The 23048-nt window shown below is 46.3% G+C and overlaps 1 protein-coding gene across 3 annotated transcripts in view; it reads right to left on the reverse strand.

Moving 5' to 3' along the window:
* Positions 1-11143: 11143 nt before the first annotated feature.
* VASN (vasorin) overlaps positions 11144-23048 on the reverse strand; it is a 37501-nt gene continuing 25596 nt past the window's right edge. For all 3 annotated transcript variants that reach the window (XM_078867063.1, XM_078867064.1, XM_078867062.1), the window contains one exon: positions 11144-16241. In XM_078867063.1, the coding sequence (XP_078723189.1) occupies positions 14075-16240 (2166 nt within the window). In that variant the 5' untranslated portion in view covers position 16241 and the 3' untranslated portion in view covers positions 11144-14074. The remainder of the gene's footprint in view (positions 16242-23048) is intronic.

Raw genomic sequence — 23048 nt, forward strand, 5'->3', positions numbered from 1 at the left:
TCCACAGTCGTCGTTCGCATTGGAAATGAGCCGAAAATCCGAAAAACATTCAAAACTGCGCTTACAAATTCCGAAATGTTTCATGAATCTGCCCAGTGGTGTTCGCTGGCTTAAATTGGGCCCTCGTGGGCGGGTTTCGCCGACGTCTCAGTTCGGCCCTGGGCTGTTCACGATGGAGGGAGAGTTGTTGGGAAGCCTGCTGTATGTGGGCCCCCTGATGAGTTGAGGCTAAGCCATGGCATACCTGGCTTAATCGATAATCTGAGCCTGCAGCCCTGGGTTTCGGATTACACAGCGACACACGGAACTGCATGACGCCAGCAGTAGTAATATGTCACGCCGGCGTGTGTGTCTGTCACGTGTTCCCCGTGCGGCAAGTGTTGTGGCATCTAGGACAACGCCACAATTATTGCGATGCGCGGCACCCCGCATTGTGTTTGCGCGTGCCAATATTTATAAATAGCGTGCGCGTTGTTTTGCTGCGGCTAATTATATGCAGCGCAGCACGAAAACGGCACGCACTTTATCAGCGGCCCAAGCCACTCACATTTTGGCAGTTAAACTGCAAACATGTTATACTTACCTTCCTCTGAGTTATGTCATCAAAACTAGAAAACAAACACGTCCAGGTAAAGGACATTGGTTCATAATAAAGACAGAGGTCTATCACTCCATGTCATGCACCGCCTTATGTATTCATCCAAGAGCCGATGGGATTTCCAGGCCAATGTCTTATATCGCCGTTTGTTCAGCACCCACTAAAATCGATCTTAGCCCAACAGGCCCGATCCTGCTGATGAGTCTGAGAAATCCATAATGGAAGTTTTTTTTAAGTTAGGTCGCGTAAATTTGAGTCGTTAACCCTGCCACCATCCGACACAGCCAATTCGTAAAGTTGCTCACGTACATAAAACGTACCAATTCGTTACTAGTTCAGCACAAGGGTATGTTGGAGAGTAAACCCACAGCATTTACAATTGGGGTACTGCTTCGGCCCTAAATAGAAAGCATAAATGTGAGACTGAGAGAGTGAAAGCAGTTTAGTATATGTACGCTCAAACATTGACCTGGAAAGCTCATACGCCGACAAAACTAATATGTATGCAGCACACGGTGTGCGTTAACGCATCATAATACGAATTTTAATTACAGCACACGAAGCATTTCGAACTGCGTGGTGGAATTAATTTGGGTTATTCGAACGATAAAACGGCTTGAGGCGGTCGTTAAGAAGCGGCATAGCAGAAGCATTGAACACAACCACAGCCGAGACGATGCCAAGCACGTGGGCCCCTCTGCCACGTCTCAAGGCGACGGGCGTTGCGAGCACCACGACGGATACGAGGGGACAGTCGTTTGTGCAACAACCAGAGGTCGCAACCGGGTACCCGATACCCGTACCCTACCCAATACCCGGCTACCCGTACCCGGCCGGGTACGGGTACAGGTACCCGCTTGCGACCCTGGTGCGGCTGGGTACGGGTACGGGTAGACCGTGAGTCACTGGTGAGTAACCGTTTGACACTAATTTCCCAACGTCTTGTGTCTCTTCTCACAATTCAAGTTCCTAGAATCAACCCACCCGCGCCTGCAACATAGCTTCATCCCAGAGGTCGCAATCAGGTACCCGATACCCGTACCCGGCCGGGTACGGGTAGGGTACGGGTACGGCCGGGTACGGGTACCCGTTTGCGACCCTGGTGCGGCCGGGTACGGGTACGGGTAAGGAATCAAAACCCGTTTGCGACCTCTGGCAACAACACCGTCACACCACAAGCAAGTGGACACGTGTGTGTGTGTTGGTCTTCGTTTCGTCGTTTTACGCATCTAGCTCAAGGGTCGGTAGTCTGCGGTTCTTCAAGGAACTGCTGCTTCGTGACGTCGTTCATCAAGGGGCCACTGTCTCTCGTGTTCACCACGTGCATTGCGTCTCTTGAAATATTGAGGGTTTTTTGTTGTTGCTGCTGTTGTTGTTACCAAATTCTACGTACAAGAAAATGGCTCTTCTTGTTAATTTGGATGCCCAACCCAGATCTAGCTGAGACTGCGAGTAATGAGAACTTCAGGATGAACATCTGGCGTTTCAAGTGGAGAGGCAGGCTCTTCTGAGTCGATCGTATAGCTCTTAATTTCTCCCGCAAGACACATTGCCTTCTTTGAGCGCTCACCAGGTGCTAAATCACGAGGCCGAAGAATGGGAGAGAGAGAAAAAAATGTCAGTGGGGGGGGGGGCTTTAGCATTGACGAAGTGGGACTGGGATTAAAAAATCATCCGCGGCTCGACAGAAGCGACCAGTCCAGCTGTCGAGCTCACTCTCTCCGTGGCATCCTTGCTCCTACAAGCAGATGCATCGCCAACTGTGTGAGGTTTTTGCAAATTTGTTTCGCACACGGACACGGCTCCCACACGTTCTAGCCCGGTGCAGAGTCACGTAGACTCCATCCAAGAAACGCTCAACTCCCAGCGAAATCCATTCCGCTGCTATTTGTTGCACCGCCTCTCTCCCCCGGAGTTTATTTATCAGGCTCGCAAATAAGTGTAAAGCCCTGGGAATGCAAGGAATTTGTTTCTGGATTAGTGGCTTAACACACTTGGGTCTGCGAGACGGGGAGACCAGGCTTTCTCATGGAGCATACTTAAGTCTCGTGATTGCCAGAGTGCCTTAACGACGTCACAATGTCTTGACGCTAACGACGTCGCACGTCAGGTGACAGAATAATCGTTGAGCATCGTTGTGGAGAATATAAAATAAAAATGAACAGACATTAAGCAAAGGCTTCCATATTTGTTTGGCCAGAAAAAAAGCCCGAAAGCATTTGTCGAAAACTAAACACATTCCTGCGGAGGGAGCTGGTAGGAACGTTGGGTTACTCGGTCAATGGCCAGGGTCAACGGTGGCGTGGTGTATTCCGCAAATTTGGCCGACTGTGAGGGCGGGCACAAGCCGGCGTGAGTAGGTTAAACGTTGAGTTTTATAAGGGCACCACGGGGTGACCAGCCCCTCCCCACCCAGCCCCACCCCACCCAGCCCCACCCCTCCCACCCAGCCCCACTCTCTCCACCCAGCCCCTCCCCACCCTCCCTACCCAGCCCCTCCCCACCCTCCCCACCCAGCCCCTCCCCACCCTCCCCTTCCCACCCAAACCCACCCTCCTCACCCAGCCCCTCCCCACCCTCCCCTCCCCACCCAGCCCCTCCCTGCACGACGGACGGACACAATAATCCCCTGTGGGCTGGTGGAACCAGGTGGTTCTTACCAGTATTATATCTGGCATCTCCAGTTATTCATAAAAATTCATTTCTCAGAGATGATCGATTTGATTGCTCAGATAGCACGAGAACACATGGCGGGGGGTGGGTGGGGTGATATCACCTCACCCCTTGTTCCCACGTGTGCCGCTGCACAGGTGTTGGGTGTGGCTTTGTGACATCATCGGCCTCATCAGCCACGTCACGCTGGGTGTGAGCGGACCGAAGTAATCGACCACGCAGAAATAAAAATAAACCCGTAAAAACAAAGTTTTTCACTCTAAATCCTTTATATGCGTGGCGGCTAGAGTCCTCTCGTCCTCTGGCTTGAGATGGCTGCCACCTATGGGTCAGATGATTGTCTGCCACCATTAAGCAATTGGTAATTAAATATTTAATTTGTTTTCCCTAAACAGTGTAAAATTTTGGAATTTTTTTTACGAAAATTAATTGTCACACACAACGAGTCTAAGTGGAAAATGTCAGCTTGATTGGATCACGGGAAGTGGGATAAAAAACGAGCGAAAGATTTGCACGGTCCTAAGCAAGCAAGCGAACTTAATATAAAGAATTTAAAAATATATTCGCCTGTGGAGGACGCGGGGATCGATCCCGTGACCTTTGACATGGGAAGCGAGGGCGCTACCAACTGCGCTACTCTGCCACGGCCTGTAGAGGGGTTACGCTCTGGGCTCTTACACTGTGACGTTCAGCCAAAGCCATGAATGAGTTCTATTTGAATATATGTAAAATAAATTGTTTTTGCCTAAAAAGTGTAAAATCTTGGGAATTTTTTTTCTCGAACATTAATTGTCTCGCACAACGAGTCTGTGTGGAAAATGTCAGCTCGATTGGATCACGGGAAGTGGGTTAAAAAACGACCGAAAGATTTGCACGGTCGTAAGCAAGCAAGCACGCAAGCAAGCAAGTAAGCGAACTTAATATAAAGGATGTAATAAAGGATTTAAAAATGACATACAAGTGATTGCAATTATACTTCACCGACTCATCGTGCCAACTGCTTTTTTTTACAAATTAATCACCTTTCACTCTGTCACAAGGTTGGGATGTGGGGGGATAAAATACAATTGGGTATTAGCAGAAGTTGTGCTCTTTTCCATTGTTTCCATTTTCACAATGGCCTATTTTCCATTTGCACCCAAGCAGTGGCCCTTAACGCATGGCTCACTGGCCCCATGCATCAAGGGGAGTGCCCTTCATACGAGTGAATAAACCCAGGGCTTATAGATTTGAAGCTTTCGTGACTGCAAGGATTCATACTCTTTGTTTTTTTCGGTAAAGTCACGTAGGTAAAAAAAATAATGAAACCAACTAAATTAAATCACGACGTTTGAAGACGGAAGCTTGTGTTGCCACCGAAACGTCGTGATTTAATTTAGTTGTTTTTTTACGTGACTTACCGAAAAAACCAAACAGTATAAACCCAGGGCTCTCTATTTTCACAGCTCAAAGAGGGCGGCTGTCTCTGCTGCCTCCTTTCGCTACTTCGTCACGGACTCGCGGCCTGGCTCCTCACTTCGCCGCGCTCATCTTTCCCTGTTAGATCCCACTCAACTTCCCTGTTTGGCTCCTCTCACATCCACCCCATAGAATGTTGGTACAATATTTTACAACAGTTGCACATCAACCGTTGCGCATTTCAGCCGTTCCACGTATACTTTGGGTAGGGGGTAGGGATGAGTTCAGATTTTTTTTTTATGTCAGATCCTCCCCCCCCCTGATCGTCCGCGAGGCTACTCCAGGGGTTCCGCGGATAAGAAGAAAAATAATACCATCCCCACCACGGAAATGTACAATTTTAGATAGAACACTTAATTTGGAGCTTTCGTGACTGCATGAATTACTCTTTGGTTCTTTCGGTAAAGTCACGTATAAAGAGAAACTAATAAATTAAATAAGAGCATACATTATTATTACTTAATTTATTATTTTCTCTTTATACGTGACTTTACCGAAAGAACCAAAGAGTAATTTTAGATAGTGGTGGTCGTGCGAAAAGTTTGGAGGTTTTAAAGGGGTCCTGCACATTCGAGAAGGTTGGGGAACCGCCGTGTCACATAGAAGCAGTTCCAGCCACCGGCGAACCCTGTGGATACAGGGGACACCATCCATAACCACCGTGCGTGCGTTGACACTGCAAGTTTAATTGTACATTGAACAGTTTGTTGAACGTCTTCTTTCGCACATACGTAGTCAACCGTACGGACCACCTTCCCGTGGCGGTCACCCAAGCAAGCACTATCCAGGCTCAACTCTGCTTTTAGCTTCCCAGATCTCATGAAATTCCAGGTGATATTGGTCATAGGTGGTGGTCATCACCGGTGATTATAGGCGCAACAATTTACTCGACTGTGCCTTGTTCAAATTATAAATGTCTTCTATTATAATTTTATTGGGCCACGTGACAATCTGTGTTGAAGTGACTGGTACAGAGTGGACCCACATGTTTGGAAATAGGAGCCTTTATGAATTCTCCCAGAACAAGCCATACATACACTTGGTATCTTTCCAACTACAGTACAACTGTATAACTGTTTGCCAAAGATAATATACATCGTTGTCATACCGTGCACAGACCCACATCAGATATGCACGCACGCACACACACACATCGTCCGAGTCTTATCAGCTCAATCCGTTAACTTTCGCTTTTCTTTAGCCTTTTCAGGTCTTCGAATGTAACCCAAACATCATGTCAGCTGTAAAATCAAATAAAAAAAGCAGCGCACGCCACGCCGCCGTATGTATTCACTTGTAAAGAATTCCACTTAAGGAGCCGTCCATTCATCGGGTGTTCGAGTGTGGCGGGTCGATCGATGTTGATATCAACGTCGTGAGCCACGGTCTATGCACTGCTGGATGAAGGCCTCCTTGATCCGTCAACATCCCGCCTGCGAAACCACCATCCGTCTCGCCTTTCCACGTGAACCTGATCTCTCCCGTCGCTCCATCTCCATGCCAAGTGGTTTCCTCGGATGAATTTTTCTTCTTCTTCTTGACCCATCTTTGCCAGAAGTGTTGCTCATTGCACATCCTCTTGCCCAGTCCCACTGACTTTTCTTAACAGTCAACACGATATCACGCTGTTGAGGTTTCTAGATTTGAAGTTTTCGTGACTGCAAGGATTCATACTCTTTGGTTTTTTTCGGTAAAGTCACGTAGGTAAAAAAATAAATGGAATAAATGAAAATAAATCAATTAAATCCCAACAGTTATTTTGCTGTGCCTTTTTACACCTGATGACGGACGCTTGTGTTGCGCCCGAAACGTTGTGATTTAATTTAGTTGTTTTCACTTATTTCATTTATTTTTTTACCTATTGAGGTTTGTTCCGTTATCCATATGCCCCTTGTTCTATCTCGCAAGCGTTATGCGGGTTACCTGAGCAAATTTCAGCCCGCTCATCAGTGCGGGTTGAATTGCTGAGTACTTGACAAGATGGGGTTGCCCCTATCCAGTATAGCTGCCCTGTCTTTTCAAGGCTCTCAAGTTTCTTTGCCATCGCAAAGTCAGTGCTCCATTGAAGACGTTGCACTTATGACCATCGACATTTATGTTAAATTGAATACCTGTACAGGGGTTATTACATGGCAGCATCGTGATGGATCGTGGTAACTTCGGGACGCCTTTATCTAGCGGTTTGGAAACAAACCATGGCCCCTGACCGTTGCTTAAACGGAATGTTCTTGCCAAAAACATCTGGAAACCCAGCAGCATTTGACATGCCTGACTGCTGATGAGAGCCAGAAGGTCAAAACCGGTTCAGAGTTTTGCTTGCTTAGACACATGCTGCTGGACATTATTGATCTGGGAAGCAATCACCCTAGGCCACTAGACTAGAACATATTTCACGATTTGTATGTGGCGACACGGAATGGGCATCTGCGTGTAGGTATTATATGGAAAACACTCACAAAGTCTCACGTCATGAGCAACAGAGATGTATACTCATCATGACTCTTATATTAATCGCTTGATCTTCCTGAGAATGTGACCTACCATATGCACGGGGGATGAGGGTTCTTTGGCCTGGCGCAGGCTAAACAGTTTAATGCAGTTCAGCTTTTATGTTCTATAACGTTGCATCGTATGCTCAATGCGTTTTCCCAAGAAATAAATTGGCAGCTCGCTAAGGCTATGCATTTGCGTTTGTTTGCGTCTGATCATTACAAAATGTGTATTAAAAGTAAGCGACATAGGAAAGCCAGTTCGATTCATAAGCCTCTTGTATAATTCAATAAATCCTTTGCAGTTGTATGCGAGAGAATTAACATCTCTGTTCACACAAGAGGCAGCTGGTCTCTGCACGAGTCACGCTGTTGAGCTATGCCAGCAGCTAAAGGAAAGCGCCACCCAGCATTCTGTTAAAGAAAATCAAACCTCTTTCATGGCAGCGCCGGCAGTGTCCATTGTACTCAACATTCATAATCAACGTTTTTGGGTTTAGATCGCGTTATTTATAAATGTGTCGTAACCCTTCACCACCCGACACGGCCAATCAGTAAAAAAGTGTCACGTTGACAAAAGACAAATAGTTCACTGCTTTAGCCCACCGGTGTGCTTAAGCGTGAAACCACATCATTTACAATTTGAGTACGACGTTTCGCTGGTAATTGCATCCAGCATCATCGGGCAATTCGATTGGCCGTGTCGGGTGGTGGAGGGTTACGACACATTTATAAATAACGCGATCTAAACCCAAAAACGTTGATTATGAATAATATTGGTCGCGAAAGCCTACGTGTTAAACTGTACTCAACATATTGTTACATTTTAGTTCGATAGTTTTTTTTCTCTTTTACCGTTCATTAAAATATAATCCCTTGAGTTGGAACATCTCATTGGCAAGGGCATTCGAGGGTGTCGAGGGATAAATACAGAATACATCTTTAGAAGTATTTTTTTTTTAAATTCTGATTTTATTTCTGTACAAGGGCTTTGATACACTCCGTGAATTGCCCTCCCCCCTCTCCCACAAGGCGCATGATTGGCAAAAGGCCTGCAATTAATTCACCAATTATAATAGCTTTTAGGTGGCTAGATAGTAAGGGAGTGTCATCAATTTTATTCATAATCGGGTTGACCTCATTTCTTTGACATAAATATCTACATTTAACCAAGCTAGCCAGACCGGCCTGATCTGGCTCCTTAAGTAGATGTCATGACGTCATCGGCACAGTTAAAATATTATTAAACGCTTAACTAAATTTCGATTTAAAGCTTTCGTGACTGCAGGGATTCATCTTCTTGGTTCTTTCGGTAAAGTCACGTAGAAGGGAAGTAATAAAATTATAAAAATAAAATAAAATAAAATAATTCTCACGACGTTTCGGCCACAACGCAAGCAGCCGTCCTCAGGTGAAAAGCAGGTCCGTCGAGGCGACAGAGTCTGAATGAAACAGCACATATATGCTCCAAGCTCGTGTGCTGTTTCATTCAGACTCTGTCGCCTCGACGGACCTGGTTTTCACCTGAGGACGGCTGCTTGCGTTGTGGCCGAAACGTCGTGAGAATTATTTTATTTTGTTTTATTTTTATTATTTTATTACTTCCCTTCTACGTGACTTTACCGAAAGAACCAAGAAGACGCTTAACTAAACTTACAATATCGTTCACATTCCAGCTTCATTACGCATACAGTACACCTTGACACAATTAAGGATAGCCTATTTTGACCGTTGGCTACATAGTTTCCCGTAATTACACTAACCTCGCCTGCCAATCAACGAATGATTAAATTAGATCACGTGCATGACGATGACGTGATGGCATCTACTTAAGGACCCGGATCAGGACGAGATCTGAGCTCCCGTTTACAAGCTGATTATGATGACGACGGACGTAATCGCCGGCGAGGCGTAATTACCCAGTTCAATGTTGTGAGTTAATTCTTTACAACGACAAACACCGGTGGTGGTTTTGGTGCTGAAGCAGTAAAACATGAGGCACGTTTGATTCACGTGACGCTTTTTACGACTTGGCTCAACATATGTACACATTTTTACACGGCATAACCCAATATAAGCCGATCATTAATCATACTATCGGTCTGGAAACCTACGTATCATTTCCTCTGAAAATGTATCCTAACTTAAGTGGAGGCTTAAAACTCACCTTTTTCAAACCATGTTCAATACTTCGTATATTTACTCTTAAGTATATGACGTCACTATTCATGAATTGTTCTATGTGTTGGTTCATTCAACAATCCGGTGTATACTGGAGCGCATCATGCACTGTGTTATTGGTTGTCTCGGAAACCAATTGTGTGCTTGTGCATTGCATTGTCACGTGATAAAAACCTGTTTTATATTTGTGTAAGGCGCAATATCAAGAACGAGGGGGGGTGATCATGTGATCAGATCCGGATATGATCCGTTCAATTGTGGACGAGTTAATGATCGACTTTATGGGTCGCGATCAGAGCCATTGTGAGTGACTTGGTCCAATTAGACCCAGATCTTGCAGCGCTTCGTAGAGGTAGTTTCTAGATCGCTCAACTGGTTAAGTCACTCACCGCTGGTCCATTGGACACACGATCTACGGTGTAATTCTTACAGCCACTCCGTAATCCTTATAGGCATTTAAAGCCCCCCTAAGCCAGTCACATCCGTCACGTGTGCTGGCCCAAGCAGGCACGTGGGACTGACTTTTGAAGTTAGTGGGGGTGCAAATATAGCCGTTGGGGGCACGTGTATCAAGTAGCCAAGGGGGCAAGCCATGAGGGCCACTGAATTGGATTGATAGAGCATTTGGCTTCCACTCCCTGTCTAAAAGGTAGGGTGTGCACCTGCCCAACCACCGTGTTCTCGTGCAGTGCGAGCATAATGCCACGATTGCAAAATTACAGGAGGCCGAGTGAAATGTGAAACGGCGCTTCGCGTTCCATTCAAGGAAGATGCACGTGCACCACAGCTTCCAATGCCGTTCTCTCTCTCTCTCTCTACATGCCCGTTTAAAATGTTTCTCCGATGTAAAAGGTAAAGGTGCAGCCCTGCAATTACATCCTCACACCGCTGCTGGTGGAAGGGACCTAGACTTGAGGGAGATCGAGAGACCCCCCCCCCACCCCCCCCGCTGCGGAGGGCACTTGGCGTACTCGTCCACACTGGCCAGACGTCTTGGAAGAGATGGGAGTACGAACGACACTTACCCCCGTCCAAACATGACTCACCGATTGGCTAGCTGTGGGTTTACCCAAGGCCGTAGCCATGGAGTCAACATTGGGGGGACCAAATCTTCCAGGGTGTCTGGGGGTCCCAACCCAGAAAAATATCTAAATTTTAAAGCTCATTTCCTGTCTAAAATATAACAAAATTCACTAACACATGGGATCGACTTTTTATTTCTTTTTTTACAATAATGCCTAATAGTGTATTGTATTACAGTGCTCTGTTTTATCTTTTTTACATTTCTTGATTCATTGTATGTAATGGCAGAGATTAGGGATTAATAAAGTGCAACCATAATAACAATCATATAAACATAAATCTATGCGTTGATTTATATGAAGGCAAGTCCAGATATTGTGGCCAAGGTTTAGCAAATTGTTGTTTTTATTTACATAGCATAGAAAAATGTTTTATAGCAATATATTGTGGGGACATTTTGAGCATATTTGAATATGGGGGGGGGGGATGTGTCCCCCCCCCCCCCCAATATATATTATAATTACGGCCTTGGTTTTACCCATTTATACTGCTGAGTGGCATAGGCGGAGGCATTTCATAAACCTGCCACACTGTTTCAACGACCGTGCCAGGGCGATACAAAAAAACTGTCAACCTCTGGATTGCGAGTCAAAGTGTGCTCACCATTTCATCACGGCAGCATCTGCAGCGTAAAAGCACAGAAAGTGTTCCGTATAAAACCGCGAGAATATGATTTCCTTAGTACTCCGAAATGTTGTTCTTTATTATGTACAAATGTTACACGACAATTCACCGACAGTAACACAACAACGTTACTTAAGATATTTCTATGTACAAACTCGATGTATGCGCTGCATACCAAGGCAGTGAAAGTCAAAACCATATCTTTGGTACAGTGTTATAAACAAGGAGGAATTAAAAGGCCGGCGAAGTAACGGAATGAACGCAATGTTTGTATATTCGCGGCCCAGAACAATAACAAGTGATCACCGTCATTAACCGCGATCCAAACAACGCTGCTCTCCTCGATCTAACGAGATCGTGACTGCCCCAATGGGTCATGTCTAGCGCATTGTCCTACACCTAGCGTGTGTGTACAGCACATGTTTAAGTCGTGCACCATGATCAATTTATAGATACTCTGCTGAATTATTATGACCCTCTTTAATATTGTATATGAAAAAAATATTTTAAGTGCAATTCACATTTTTTTATTGTGAATTTTATTTTAATTTTGTCTCGATTTTTTTCAATGGAAAATGTTTGAATTATTCAAAAGAGGCGATGTTTAATGTGTCTCGACGGGTCTATATTTAACTTCCTGGGTTAAATCAAGGATATTTAATACTCTAATAACTGCCCAGTGTTTGTGTATTGTCAAAGTGATGGCTCCACATATTGAATGAGAGTTAAAATATTTGATTCCAGGGCCTTCTCTTGTGCAATACCAACATTTTGGAATGTCCCCATATCCACGCAATTTAAGACGAAATATACTGCACGAATATCTCTGCCACAATTGTGAATGCTTTGTATAACTAAGCTCTGGTATGTCTGAGGCTGTACAGGCGGTGTATTTACAATGCGTCTGTGACAGGATTTTTGGCACCGTTTTATTTTATTTCTATCTTAAGCACTATTATTGTCACTGTTTGCAGCAAGTTCTGGCACGAGTTTTGTTGTTGTTGTTGTTGTTGTGCTCTTGTTCTTGTTAGTTTTCACAATCACAGCCCTGCAATGATGTCCTGTAACTGCCTCCACTGCCAGACAGTCTTGGGTTGGAGTCATATTTGTAAAAGAGCTGCTGAGCTCAACGTATCTCACCAGCTGAAATAAAAGGACGACTCTGAGTCTAACAGGTGTATTAACGTCGGTGCGAGACGTCGTGTAAGAAGGAGGCCATTGAGATAAAATGTTGTTTCCACTGTGATTTCTCCCCGTTATTTTCGTGGGCTATCTATAAATGGATCGCTGCTCATGACATAGGCGTGTAACGGACACGCCGATTGGTGAACATCAAATTCTCAGGGACACGGTGCATGCACGTCGGACGCGTGTAATCGTCGACGGTGTTTGATTCCTTCTATCGTAGCGGGGTTCACGTGACTCCACCAGTCACGTTAATGAAATCTCGTGGTGTTTCAATGGTTGTCGAAATTATAACAGCTCACTAAACAACATGGCGGGAGGGGGGTGGAGGATTGTTACACCCCTGATATTATGTACGATTAAAAAAACTGCCGTTCTGCACCGTATTCAGTACAGAACAGGTCGGGGTGGTGCATCTGCTGCGTCTTTGAGCTGCATATCGATTTCCATGCTTGAAAAAACTGCGGAAATCAAGGTTGCAGGCGGGTTTTTTTTCGTAATTGTTCTCCGTTAGATGGAGCTGCGATTTGTTTTTGGAATCTCACAGTGCGGCCCAAGCTAAACCCTGCTGCAAGGGCAAAATGGTCCATTTCCCTTTTCCATCTGGGACACTCCAGTGTGGTGACAGTAGAACTTCTCACGGCTCGACTCGGGCGCTTTCGAATGGACTAATTTGAGGCTCAACGACCGATACAATTATCTGCAGCGTTACGGTCACTTTGAAGTAAAAGTTGCTTTGAAAATGAGTACCAAAAACACGAACGAAGCGTCGTTCGTAGGTATTTTTAACGTATAAAGAGTCGCCGGACGGGTCCAACGATGCGGCAATGCACTGCAGAGTTTCACCCTGTTAGACGGAGGTTCACATGTCATTGAAAAGTTCAAAGTTTCTGAGACGACGTAGTCGGTAGGGTTAATAAACATTCATAACCAACAGGAGGACAAGAAAAAGTGCCATAATACAGGGACAGGGGAAAGCATGCGTCCATTTTTTTTTAAATGTCACTTATCACCTTCCAGTAAACCAAAAACACCTTTCTATAAAATGTATCATCATCATGCTGCTTCAGCTTAACAAGTTTAAGAACGTTCACCTTGTGAAAATGTGTATTTTTTATCAAACATAAAACGAAACAACACTTCCACAAGAAATCACAGCTGTCACCGTCACAACCCCTTCATTGTGACCAATCATAAGCGCCAATTTAGTCACGTGTGCCCTTGGATCCAATCAGCATTGATTCTGGTGTTATCTGGTAGACAAGATAGCGCTGTATCAGTATTGTTCTTATAATTAAAATCAAATCCAGCCATTATTTGATGCATGAAAACGCCATATTGTCTTTTGTTAATCAAGTTTCTACTGTAGGCAATACGCTGTTAAATTGAATCCGACTGACATTTAGTGAACAAGAAATGCAGTTCGCCTCGAAGCAAAATGATCATCTTCATGAGTGCTGCACGAATACTGTAACGATGCATTCTACTTTCTACTGACGAAAATGTTAAGAAAATATAAACTTCATATAAGCCATTATGTCGTGTTTATAATGATAATAAACATTTTACATTGTAAAAAAAAACAGATGTTGGGTTATCGTAGTCAACGTTTACATTGTCCAATGATTGTCATACTTCTTTTGTACAGGTTTTATACGCCAATGTGTACGTAGGCCGGCGTTTGCGCAACAGTCTGTTGTAGCAGCCCCCAATCCAGTCTCGTGGTGCTCACGCAATAAGGGTCCAATAACAAACGTCCTCTCACAGTCCTCGCATTTCAATGCTATAGAAGACTCGAGTGGCCCAGCAGTGGCCTGAAGGTCTGATCTTTGATTTGTAACGAGTGCTGCGCAAGCATCGTTTGCGAGCTGTACACGGTCGGCGGTGCTTTCTGCACGACGAATTTGTCCTCTTCCATGTAAGGCCGGAACCCTTCTGCTGCCGTGCCTGCCGCTCCAGGCACCATGTTCCCACCTGCGCCGTGGTGGTTGTACTTGACGGCGTCGTAGTTCGGGTCGCCCACGTGCTGTTTCGACTTGTGCTTTCTGTAGCACACGAGGGCTATGAGCACGACGAGCAGCAGCACCAAGCTGGACACCACTGACGCGAGCAGGACAGACATGTGCTGGTTTTCCAAGGAGTGCGAGTGCTGGGTCAGGTTCTGTGTCTGGACAGTCGGGTGGGTCTGTGTCTGCGCACACCTCTGCGCCGTTTGCTCCTTGGAGCCGCTCCTGCCCATGGGCCGGAGGCACAGCATGTACGTGGAGTTTGGACGCAGGCCACGCAGCGTGTAAATGTAGTAATTGGGTGGCAGGTTGAGGGTGGTGGGACGATGGTCGGTGCTGGAGATTTCATAGAAGGTCAGCTGGAATCCCCGCAGGTCGGGGTCTTGCATCTGCACGTCTTTGAGCTGGATATCGACTGCTGTGCTGAAGACGGCGGAAATCAAGTTGAATTCTGAAGGCTTCTTTTCAGAATTGTTCTCCGTGGATGGGGCTGCAATTTCTTTTGGGATCTCGCAGTGGCGTCCAAGCCAAGCCCTGCTGCAAAGGCAAAATGGTCCGTTTCCCTTTTCCATCTTGCACACTCCACCATGGTGACAGTGGAAGTTCTCACAGGTCGACTCGGGCGCTTTGGAAGGGCGAGGATCTTCAACACTAATTTGAGGCTCAAGGTCCGATAAAAGTACGCGCTCAGGCGGGGTGGTGGTGAGAAGAGGTGGTGGATGAGTAGGCTGTGAGGTTGTCGTTGTCGCAGAGGTGGTGCTGGTGGTGGTGCTGGTGGTGGTGGTTGCGGTGGTTGTCGTGGTGGTGCTGGCGGTGGTTGTAGAAGCTGTGGACGTCGTGGTGACTACGGTGGTCTTGGGGCAGCCCAGGTCTCCATACTGCACGCTGTCCAGCTGCTTACCGGCGTTCGTCGGCGGGAAGTGGCATCTCGTCTCCTTCAAGTTGAAAAAGGCTACGTTGGTGCTTCTCAGCCAGTGAACCAGCCAGTTCATCTGACAGTTGCAGTGGAATGGGTTTCCGGCTGCAAAGACCTCCTTGAGCACGGGAAAGAGCTGGAAGAATCGCTGTGGAAAGAAATGCACTCCGCAGTAGCTGACGTCCAAAACCTGGAGGCGGAGGAATGGCTTGAAGTCTTCCCTCACCACCGGAGACAGTTCAAAATTCTTCGAAATATTCAGCTGATTGAGGCTGGACATCCTTTGGAGGACAGATGGTACTGACGTCAGCTGGTTGTCGGACAGATCCAAATCCCGCATGTTGCTCACGTTGTCAAAAACGTCGTCTCGCAGTTCAGCGAGCGCCACTCCCGACAGGCTGAGGATTTCCACATTCACCGACTTGAACGTGTGGGGTTCCAGCCTCGCCAGAGGGTTCCTGCTCAGCTCCAGAAGTAGCAGATTCGGCGCCCGTATTGGGTAAAATGTCTTCAGGAGATTACCCTGCAGCTTTATTTCAAGCAAATTCTCCAAAGAGTCAAAGCAGCCCGGCTGCAAGTTTGAGATTTTGTTGTTCTGCAGATACAACCTCTCCAGGGTGGCAAGCCCTCGGAACGTCTCGTTGGTGACGCTGGCGATGAGATTCCCCGACAGGTCGATATTTTTCAAATCCCTCAGAGGATGGAAGAGGGCCAGCGGCATGACTTTGATCTGGTTGTACGAGAGGTCTAGCGTGCGCAGGTGGGGGAGTCCAGCGAAGGACGAGTCGGCGAGTTGGGAAATTTTGTTCTCGAACAGGTAGAGGTGGAGAGTGGCCATGGGAATGTTGGACGGGAGCTTGGACAATTCCTTAGTGACGCAGAAGATCATGTTCGTTTGAAGGTTGCAACTGCAATTGTTAGGACATGCCTCCTGCGCTGGGATTGCGGTCGTCAGCGATATCAGCAGCAGCAGCAGAAGCCCGAAAAGCGTGGAGAGAGACATCTCAGCCATGGGACTGCTCGGCATTCTGTCAATGAGAGAACCAGGGAGAAAAGAAAGCCAGTGTTAGAGTATTTGAATGATTGTAAATAAATAATAATAATCATACACGCGGTTCATAGTTGGGGAAGTTCTCCTAGCAAATGGTTCCTGGGGGCTGTTGGTTAGATTACAGATAGGATCCATGAAGGTCGTCCCTTCAACACGTATAAAAGCAGTTCGACTGCACTATAGTTATATTACATCTATGCAACTACTGGTTACTGACTCAGTGCTGAGCCGACCATCCACGCACCACTGTGAATTTCAGGGTTTTGTCCTCAGTACAATGAGCATTAGTGTCACCTTGCTGGAGGGAGAAAAAAAATTGTGGACTCAGAAATCCAAACACTTTTGTCCCAAAGTCCGTGCGTGCCTCTTGGCCACACACAAATATGTTGGGAGTGTCCGAACACCCACACGACACCCAAAGTGGCTGCGCCCTTGGTTCATAAACAAATGCATTGCACGCCGAGGCACTCCCAATAGTTCACCATCCATCAGGCCCCGTAAGTTGGTCTCGTCAGCCTCGTCTCGTGCAAATAGCCGAGGAATGGTCCTGAGTCACGCACCACTGGAGGCCAATGTCGCGTCAGCGACTGCTCACGGAACCAAAAATGCACCGTGAACTGCTGTTTTTGTGTCCACAGCGCACACTGTTTGACCACACGACAAGATGACTCATGTTTGGTCTCTCATTGACGTTTATTTGGTCACGACTGGTATGGACTTCATTTGAAGGTGGCCGGGACGACGTGTTTTAAAGACGCGTGTTATTTGTATTCGATTAGCCACGCACAAGAGGCATTTGCACACCTCGGAGTGCTACCGAATTCTGTTCTGGCGCATGGACCTACCATGGCAAGGCCGCGATCGTCGGCAATATAGACAGAGACGAAGACTAAAGAACTGAACCACGAGGCGACCAAATCCGCCCGAGAACAACACGTTACAGATTGACTTGTGACAGCAGTAAATCACTTTTAATTACGGCCTACAGCGACTGCGCTTCATGATGACGATCATGACGACGAAGGCACGAGACGCGCTGAACTACTTATACACGACTGGCTTGAGATTTACGACCAGGGATTTTTGTAAAATAGTATTTTATTATTATTATATTTAAATAATAATAATAATAGCATGGTCTGTTTGAGCGTGGCAAAAATCACCGTATCGGAATGAGGGCTGAGATTAGAGCTGGCACATAGGATGCATTCCTGCTGGGATGCATCGGCTTGCTGTGCCCCCCCCTCCACCAAAAAGAGAGCCTTGAACACAGCCTTTTGTTGCGAAGCCCTTCTTGTGCGGTGGTGGAGCGCCTGGAGTTGCTTTTGTGTGCCTCTCTTTTGTACACCGCTGCATTTATTGACACTAAGTGTCCACAATTGAGTGCATTGTTTGACGAGTGACTTTCAGGCTGAGTTTAAGCCCCCCCCCCCCCCATTTGCGCACCAGCACAGATGTGATGGTTTGAATATGCAGGTCATACCCACGACTTGATTATTATATACTGTATATGTATAGTTGGTGTATGTAAACTAAATTGCCGTTTGTGCTGTGATGTGTTTTCCGTTTGTACCACGTGATGTTCAGTTCCTAAATAATCTCCCAGCACGTGGAGTGAAACATCGGACAAGGTGCCGTACAACACACGGTACAAAATCGGTTTGTTTTGGGTGAGGTCATCGTTTCAAACATGTGTGTGCCGTAAACCCCTCCTCCAACTGCCGCAGACGAGTGTCACGTGTATGACTGCTTAAAAGTTCGCACTACCGGTCTTGTTGTGCTCGTCGTAGGGAGAGGAATGCCCACGAACATTTCAATGGGTACGGACGTTTCGCTGGAGATTACATCCAGCATCATCAGCTATTTTTGAACAGGAGCTCAGACCTCCAGCTAACCCATAACAAACCAATAAAAAAAAATCTGAATTGTATTCGTCGTGAAAGCCCACGTGTACAATGAAACACGTGGTACAACCCGAAAACACATCGGAGAGCTCGATGTTAAACATGGTAATTGTGTTCTAGATTCTGTAACAATTTGCTCGAAATAATTACTCCCCTCGAAAAAAATTTTGTTTGATTTTGACAACACACCTGGAGAAGTTGTAATCTCTAATTGTGGTTTATGTTATTGCCGCTGCAAGCACACTGGCGAAGCCAATTTTTTTCTTTCAAAAGGTATCAAACTTTATTTTCAGTAATATATTATCCTTTAGGGAGGTCTGGACCGTCCGACTCAGCATGCTGCCGCTGCGAACCTCACCAGGACCAGCGGATTGAGAAACTAACGATATGATCCTTTATTCCAAATATTCTTCAATTCGTGCTATCAGTGTCATATCATAAGACCAAAGTGTCCATTTCAATCTCTCGCAACAAGCAGTGTTCTCACCGCGTGCTTAGACCACAGCTCACGAAGAAACTCATCACAGAATTACTGAGATCCATATAAGCGATCACTTATCCACACTAATACGAGTGGTATTTACTTTTCCCCTTGGAATAATAAAAACAGAAATAAAGTATATTTGGCATATACGCTGGCGAGATGTTAACTCCCTCGCCTGGTATACAGGAGGCCGTAGGTTCGATCACGACCCTGACGCCTGCTGTGTATATATGTGGTCAAAATAATGAAACTGCGGTATTCTCAATATTCCTTCTTTGCGAGTTTTACAGGGATTATCCTCCTGCCGTGAGATCCCCGTCAAGGTTGTGCCTTGCAACCTTTGCTCGTGCCCCGAACCCATCTCCTCCAAAAAGGCCACAGCCAGGGATTCGTGCGTACAACACCCTCGAGATTCGTAAGCCCATGTCCCCCCCCCCCCCGCTGTCACTTTATAATGCGCTACCCTGGCAACGCCCACGACTGCACATCTTCAACACTGACAGGGGCGGCTTTTCGGGTGACAGCAACCGGCTGAGAGAGAGAGAGAAACGTACTGGCAACGTTTACTCTACTACGCGTTGTTATCTTTTCACTCAGAAAGTGCACACGATCATTTTTGCAGAGTTTCTCAGCGCACAAACAAATCGTTCTGCGGGTGGACAACAAAATAAACAAAGTATGGTTCGTGGGTTGTTTTTTAAACACAGAAAGGCAGACATACTTCCAAATGGTTACGCTCTCGACTTTGTCGGAGCAGTAAAACATTGCAAGTGGGAAAACAAAAGCGGTTAAATCGAAAAGATACGAGGAGCAAGTGAGCTGGGCAGACGGGCGATGCAAGTGCAATGCGGGACATGTTGTGGCGAACAGGATTCGGCCAGACATGCCAACTGGAAGCGTCATATTAGGACAGAGAGCTCCTGTGTGAGTTCCATGTTGTGGCACGCCACCGCAGCAGCAAGTAGCAGCAGCAGCAACAGTGCCGCAAGTGATGGGGCGGGGTGTTTTGTGTGTGTGTGTGGCACCGTGTTTACAGTTTCATGAATGAAGTCATCTCCGCGGACACGTGTCGCTCGCTCACCATCACCACTCTCGCTGGCGACATGTTAATTCCCTTGCCGGGTCTACAGGAGGTCGTGGGTTCGATCCCGACGCTGACGCCTGTTGCATATTTGTAGTTTGTGGTGTCTCTCTCTCAGCATTATCATCACGGTGGCTAGGAGATATTATCTCCCTCGCCTGGTATACAGGAGGTCGTGGGTTCGATCCCGACGCTGACGCCTGCTCTACATGTGTAGTTTGTGGTGTCTCTCTCTCAGCATTATCATCACGGTGGCTAGGAGATGTTAACTCCCTAACCTGGTATACAGGAGGTCGTGGGTTCGATCCCGACGCTGACGCCTGCCGTATATTTGGAGTTTGCGGTGTCTCTCTCTCTCTCAGCATTATCATCACGGTGGCTAGGAGATGTTAACTCCCTCGCCGGGTATACAGGAGGTCAGTGGGTTCGATCCCGACGCTGACGCCTGCTGTATATTTGGAGTTTGCGGTGTCTCTCTCTCTCTCCCCGTGGTCGCGTGGATTTTTTTTCACCCGGGCCCTCCGGGTTTCCCCTCCACATTTAGAGACGTGCGTTTACAGTGTTTGGCTGCTGTGAATTTCCACGCGATGAGCCACTTCGTCGAGGCTATCATTTGTGGCCAGTTCGCATTTTAAGAAGCGCCACTTATCTCAGTGGGCCTTACCTGGTAATATAAAAAGATATATGGTTTAAAAAAGTTTAACTTAGTCGCGCGCGATGCTGTAGGTGATTTCAGACTCGTAACGGCCAACCGGACGGCCGAGTTTAGCGGCTCGTGCGTTTTGCCACCCGGGCAGGTTTTGCACGTGCCTACGAATATTTGTACCCCAAACAACACACGTACACACACATATATGTATTTTTTGTTAGTTGAGTTCAACATCAGCTGAGCCACGAAAAGAAATGTAAACTCGCCCCGTTTTCACTCGTTAATGTGGGCTCGCTACAAGTGGCCTCAGGCACACCAGGCCACGTTGAGGAGTGTTTAAGATTCAGATGTAAAATGCCAAAAGGCTCCAATAGCCAAAGTAAAGAGACTTAAGGAAGATCCTTGGAGTCGTGGGTGGGGGGGGCTGGGTGGGGAGCAACATCCCTAGCTGTTTCGATTTAATGCTTTCGTGACTGCTGGGATTCATCAGTCACGTAGAAGGGAAATAATAAAATAATAAAAATAAAATTATAATTCTCACGACGTTTCGGCCACAACGCAAGCAGCCGTCCTCAGGTGAAGAACAGGTCTGTCAGAAAGACAGCGTCTGAATGAGACGCTGTCTTTCTGACATTCAGACGCTGTCTTTCTGACAGACCTGTTCTTCACCTGATGACGACTGCTTGCGTTGTGGCCGAAACGTCGTGAGAATTATTTTATTATGTTTTATTTTGATTATTTTATTATTTCCATTCTACGTGACTTTACCGAAAGAACCAAGAAGATGAATCCCTAGCTGTATTCCATGGCGTCCTTGTTATATTTTTTAGTGCTTTGGAGCCCCCTCACTTCTGACCGTTAACAAGGGAGTCTCTCCGTACGCACGGCTTAACCCACTCGTCCACGTCTCTCCAAGTGTAGCAGCAGAGACGCCATCATTTGAATTGGTAACGGAGGCAAGAAAGGCTCTTCTTCCCCCCCACCCCCCGTTTCCTGTTCTTGTGGTGAGCTATTAGCTGGAGTTGAACATTTGAATCAATTGTCATTCTGAAAATGCACCGCAGCATTTGCTTACGCACCGTCAGCAAGGCATCGTTTCATCAATGAAAATGGATGCTAAGACTTACGATACGTGTCAAAACAGATCATGCGTGCGTGAGAATCGATCATTTACGACCGATGCAAAAATATATATATAATCGTGGCATGCTAATGCCTCATTTAGGCTGATGGTGCGAATGAGACTGAAAAACAAACGGGAAAAATGAGACAAGAATTCACGGAATTGCTATGGCGGGTGGGTGGAGGGGTTAGGGGGATAAGCGCATGCCCTGTATTTGCTGTTGTAGCAAGTTAACATCAATTTGTGAAGCATTCCGAAGGTTTTCAAACTTCAGACTAGATGTACGAGCAAAACACCGAATTCGCACGGCGTATTACGTGCCATCAAACTGCGCGGTGGTGTAGGAGATGTCTCATAGTGCACGGTGGTGATTGCTACGAAGGAGTTTCACTCGAGAGCTCTGCTACCGAACGAACGGGTTGCGGGTAAGAAATGCGAACTGTCACATTTCTTGCAAGGGGGAGGAGGAGTAGGATCACCACGAGGCCTTAGCTATGGATAGAATGCATTTAACCACGCAGCGACAAGAGTGTTCATGCAATGTTGTTGTCTGCCACGAGGTCGTGAGAGCCGGGGTTTTACAAACTCGTCGAATCACAGTCGTGACGTGCGCGGGACCGTATCAAGTGATGGTATCGTGAGCCGCAGATGAACCTCGTGCAAAGAACACGTGAAGTTTGCAGATTTTGGTGGGAATTTTTTTTTAAAGGGCCATGCCACATGAAAGTGGAGTTTGTGGAATTTGCAGCAACAAAAAGAGCTGAAAACTTTCCCACAACAAGGAGCGCAAACGTTTACAATCGGCGTGGTGTCGCCTCACAATTGTCCTTTAATCAGGCCCTCAACCGTTCGACAATCTAACAGTAATCCTCAAATGACCCCACGGTTTTACTCAAAAGCATAATCATCACCCTCTATCGCTGAATGGGACATTTGAAGAAAAATCTGATATGTCAATCATGTCAATTGTTTGAAAAGAACACTTTCACCTTCTGAATTTGTACTGTGTGCCTTTTGACTTGAAAAAAAATCCGTATCAATAATCTTTAATTGTTTAGGGTTACATGAAGCACGGACGCTGTTTTATGCAAGTAAAATAAAATATCAAAGAAATGTAAAAAAATAGACTCTTGCGCGGCCTGCTTCTAAAAGCCCAGGGCTTTTTCTGCCAATGACATCATCTCGCCGTAACTGTAAACAAAGACTTTGCCTTAGTAAAGCCAATAACATCATATGCATATGCCTCTTAAACAGATGCATGTGTCTTTAAACAGCCAGTCTATCAAACCCTAAGGGGCTTTTGTTTGTTACCCGCTGGAAGAGCTCAGGCTAGATCTTAATCGTATGATAAAGGAAATAAAAGACATTTTCAAAGATGCTTAAAGAGTTCAAGAAACCCATAGGAGGAAAAACGGCGTTCTTAGTAAGTCACAACAAGGCTGGAGAGTTGCCACGTGTTCTGTTTTCTTTTCCTTCTCGGGATCGGCTGTCCTCGGAAATCTGTAAATCTTCCTGGGACATTAAAAGTCGAGGCTTTATTCAG

Source organism: Lampetra fluviatilis, chromosome 23, assembly GCF_964198595.1.
Source record: "Lampetra fluviatilis chromosome 23, kcLamFluv1.1, whole genome shotgun sequence".
Classification (NCBI taxonomy): Eukaryota; Metazoa; Chordata; class Hyperoartia; order Petromyzontiformes; family Petromyzontidae; genus Lampetra; species Lampetra fluviatilis.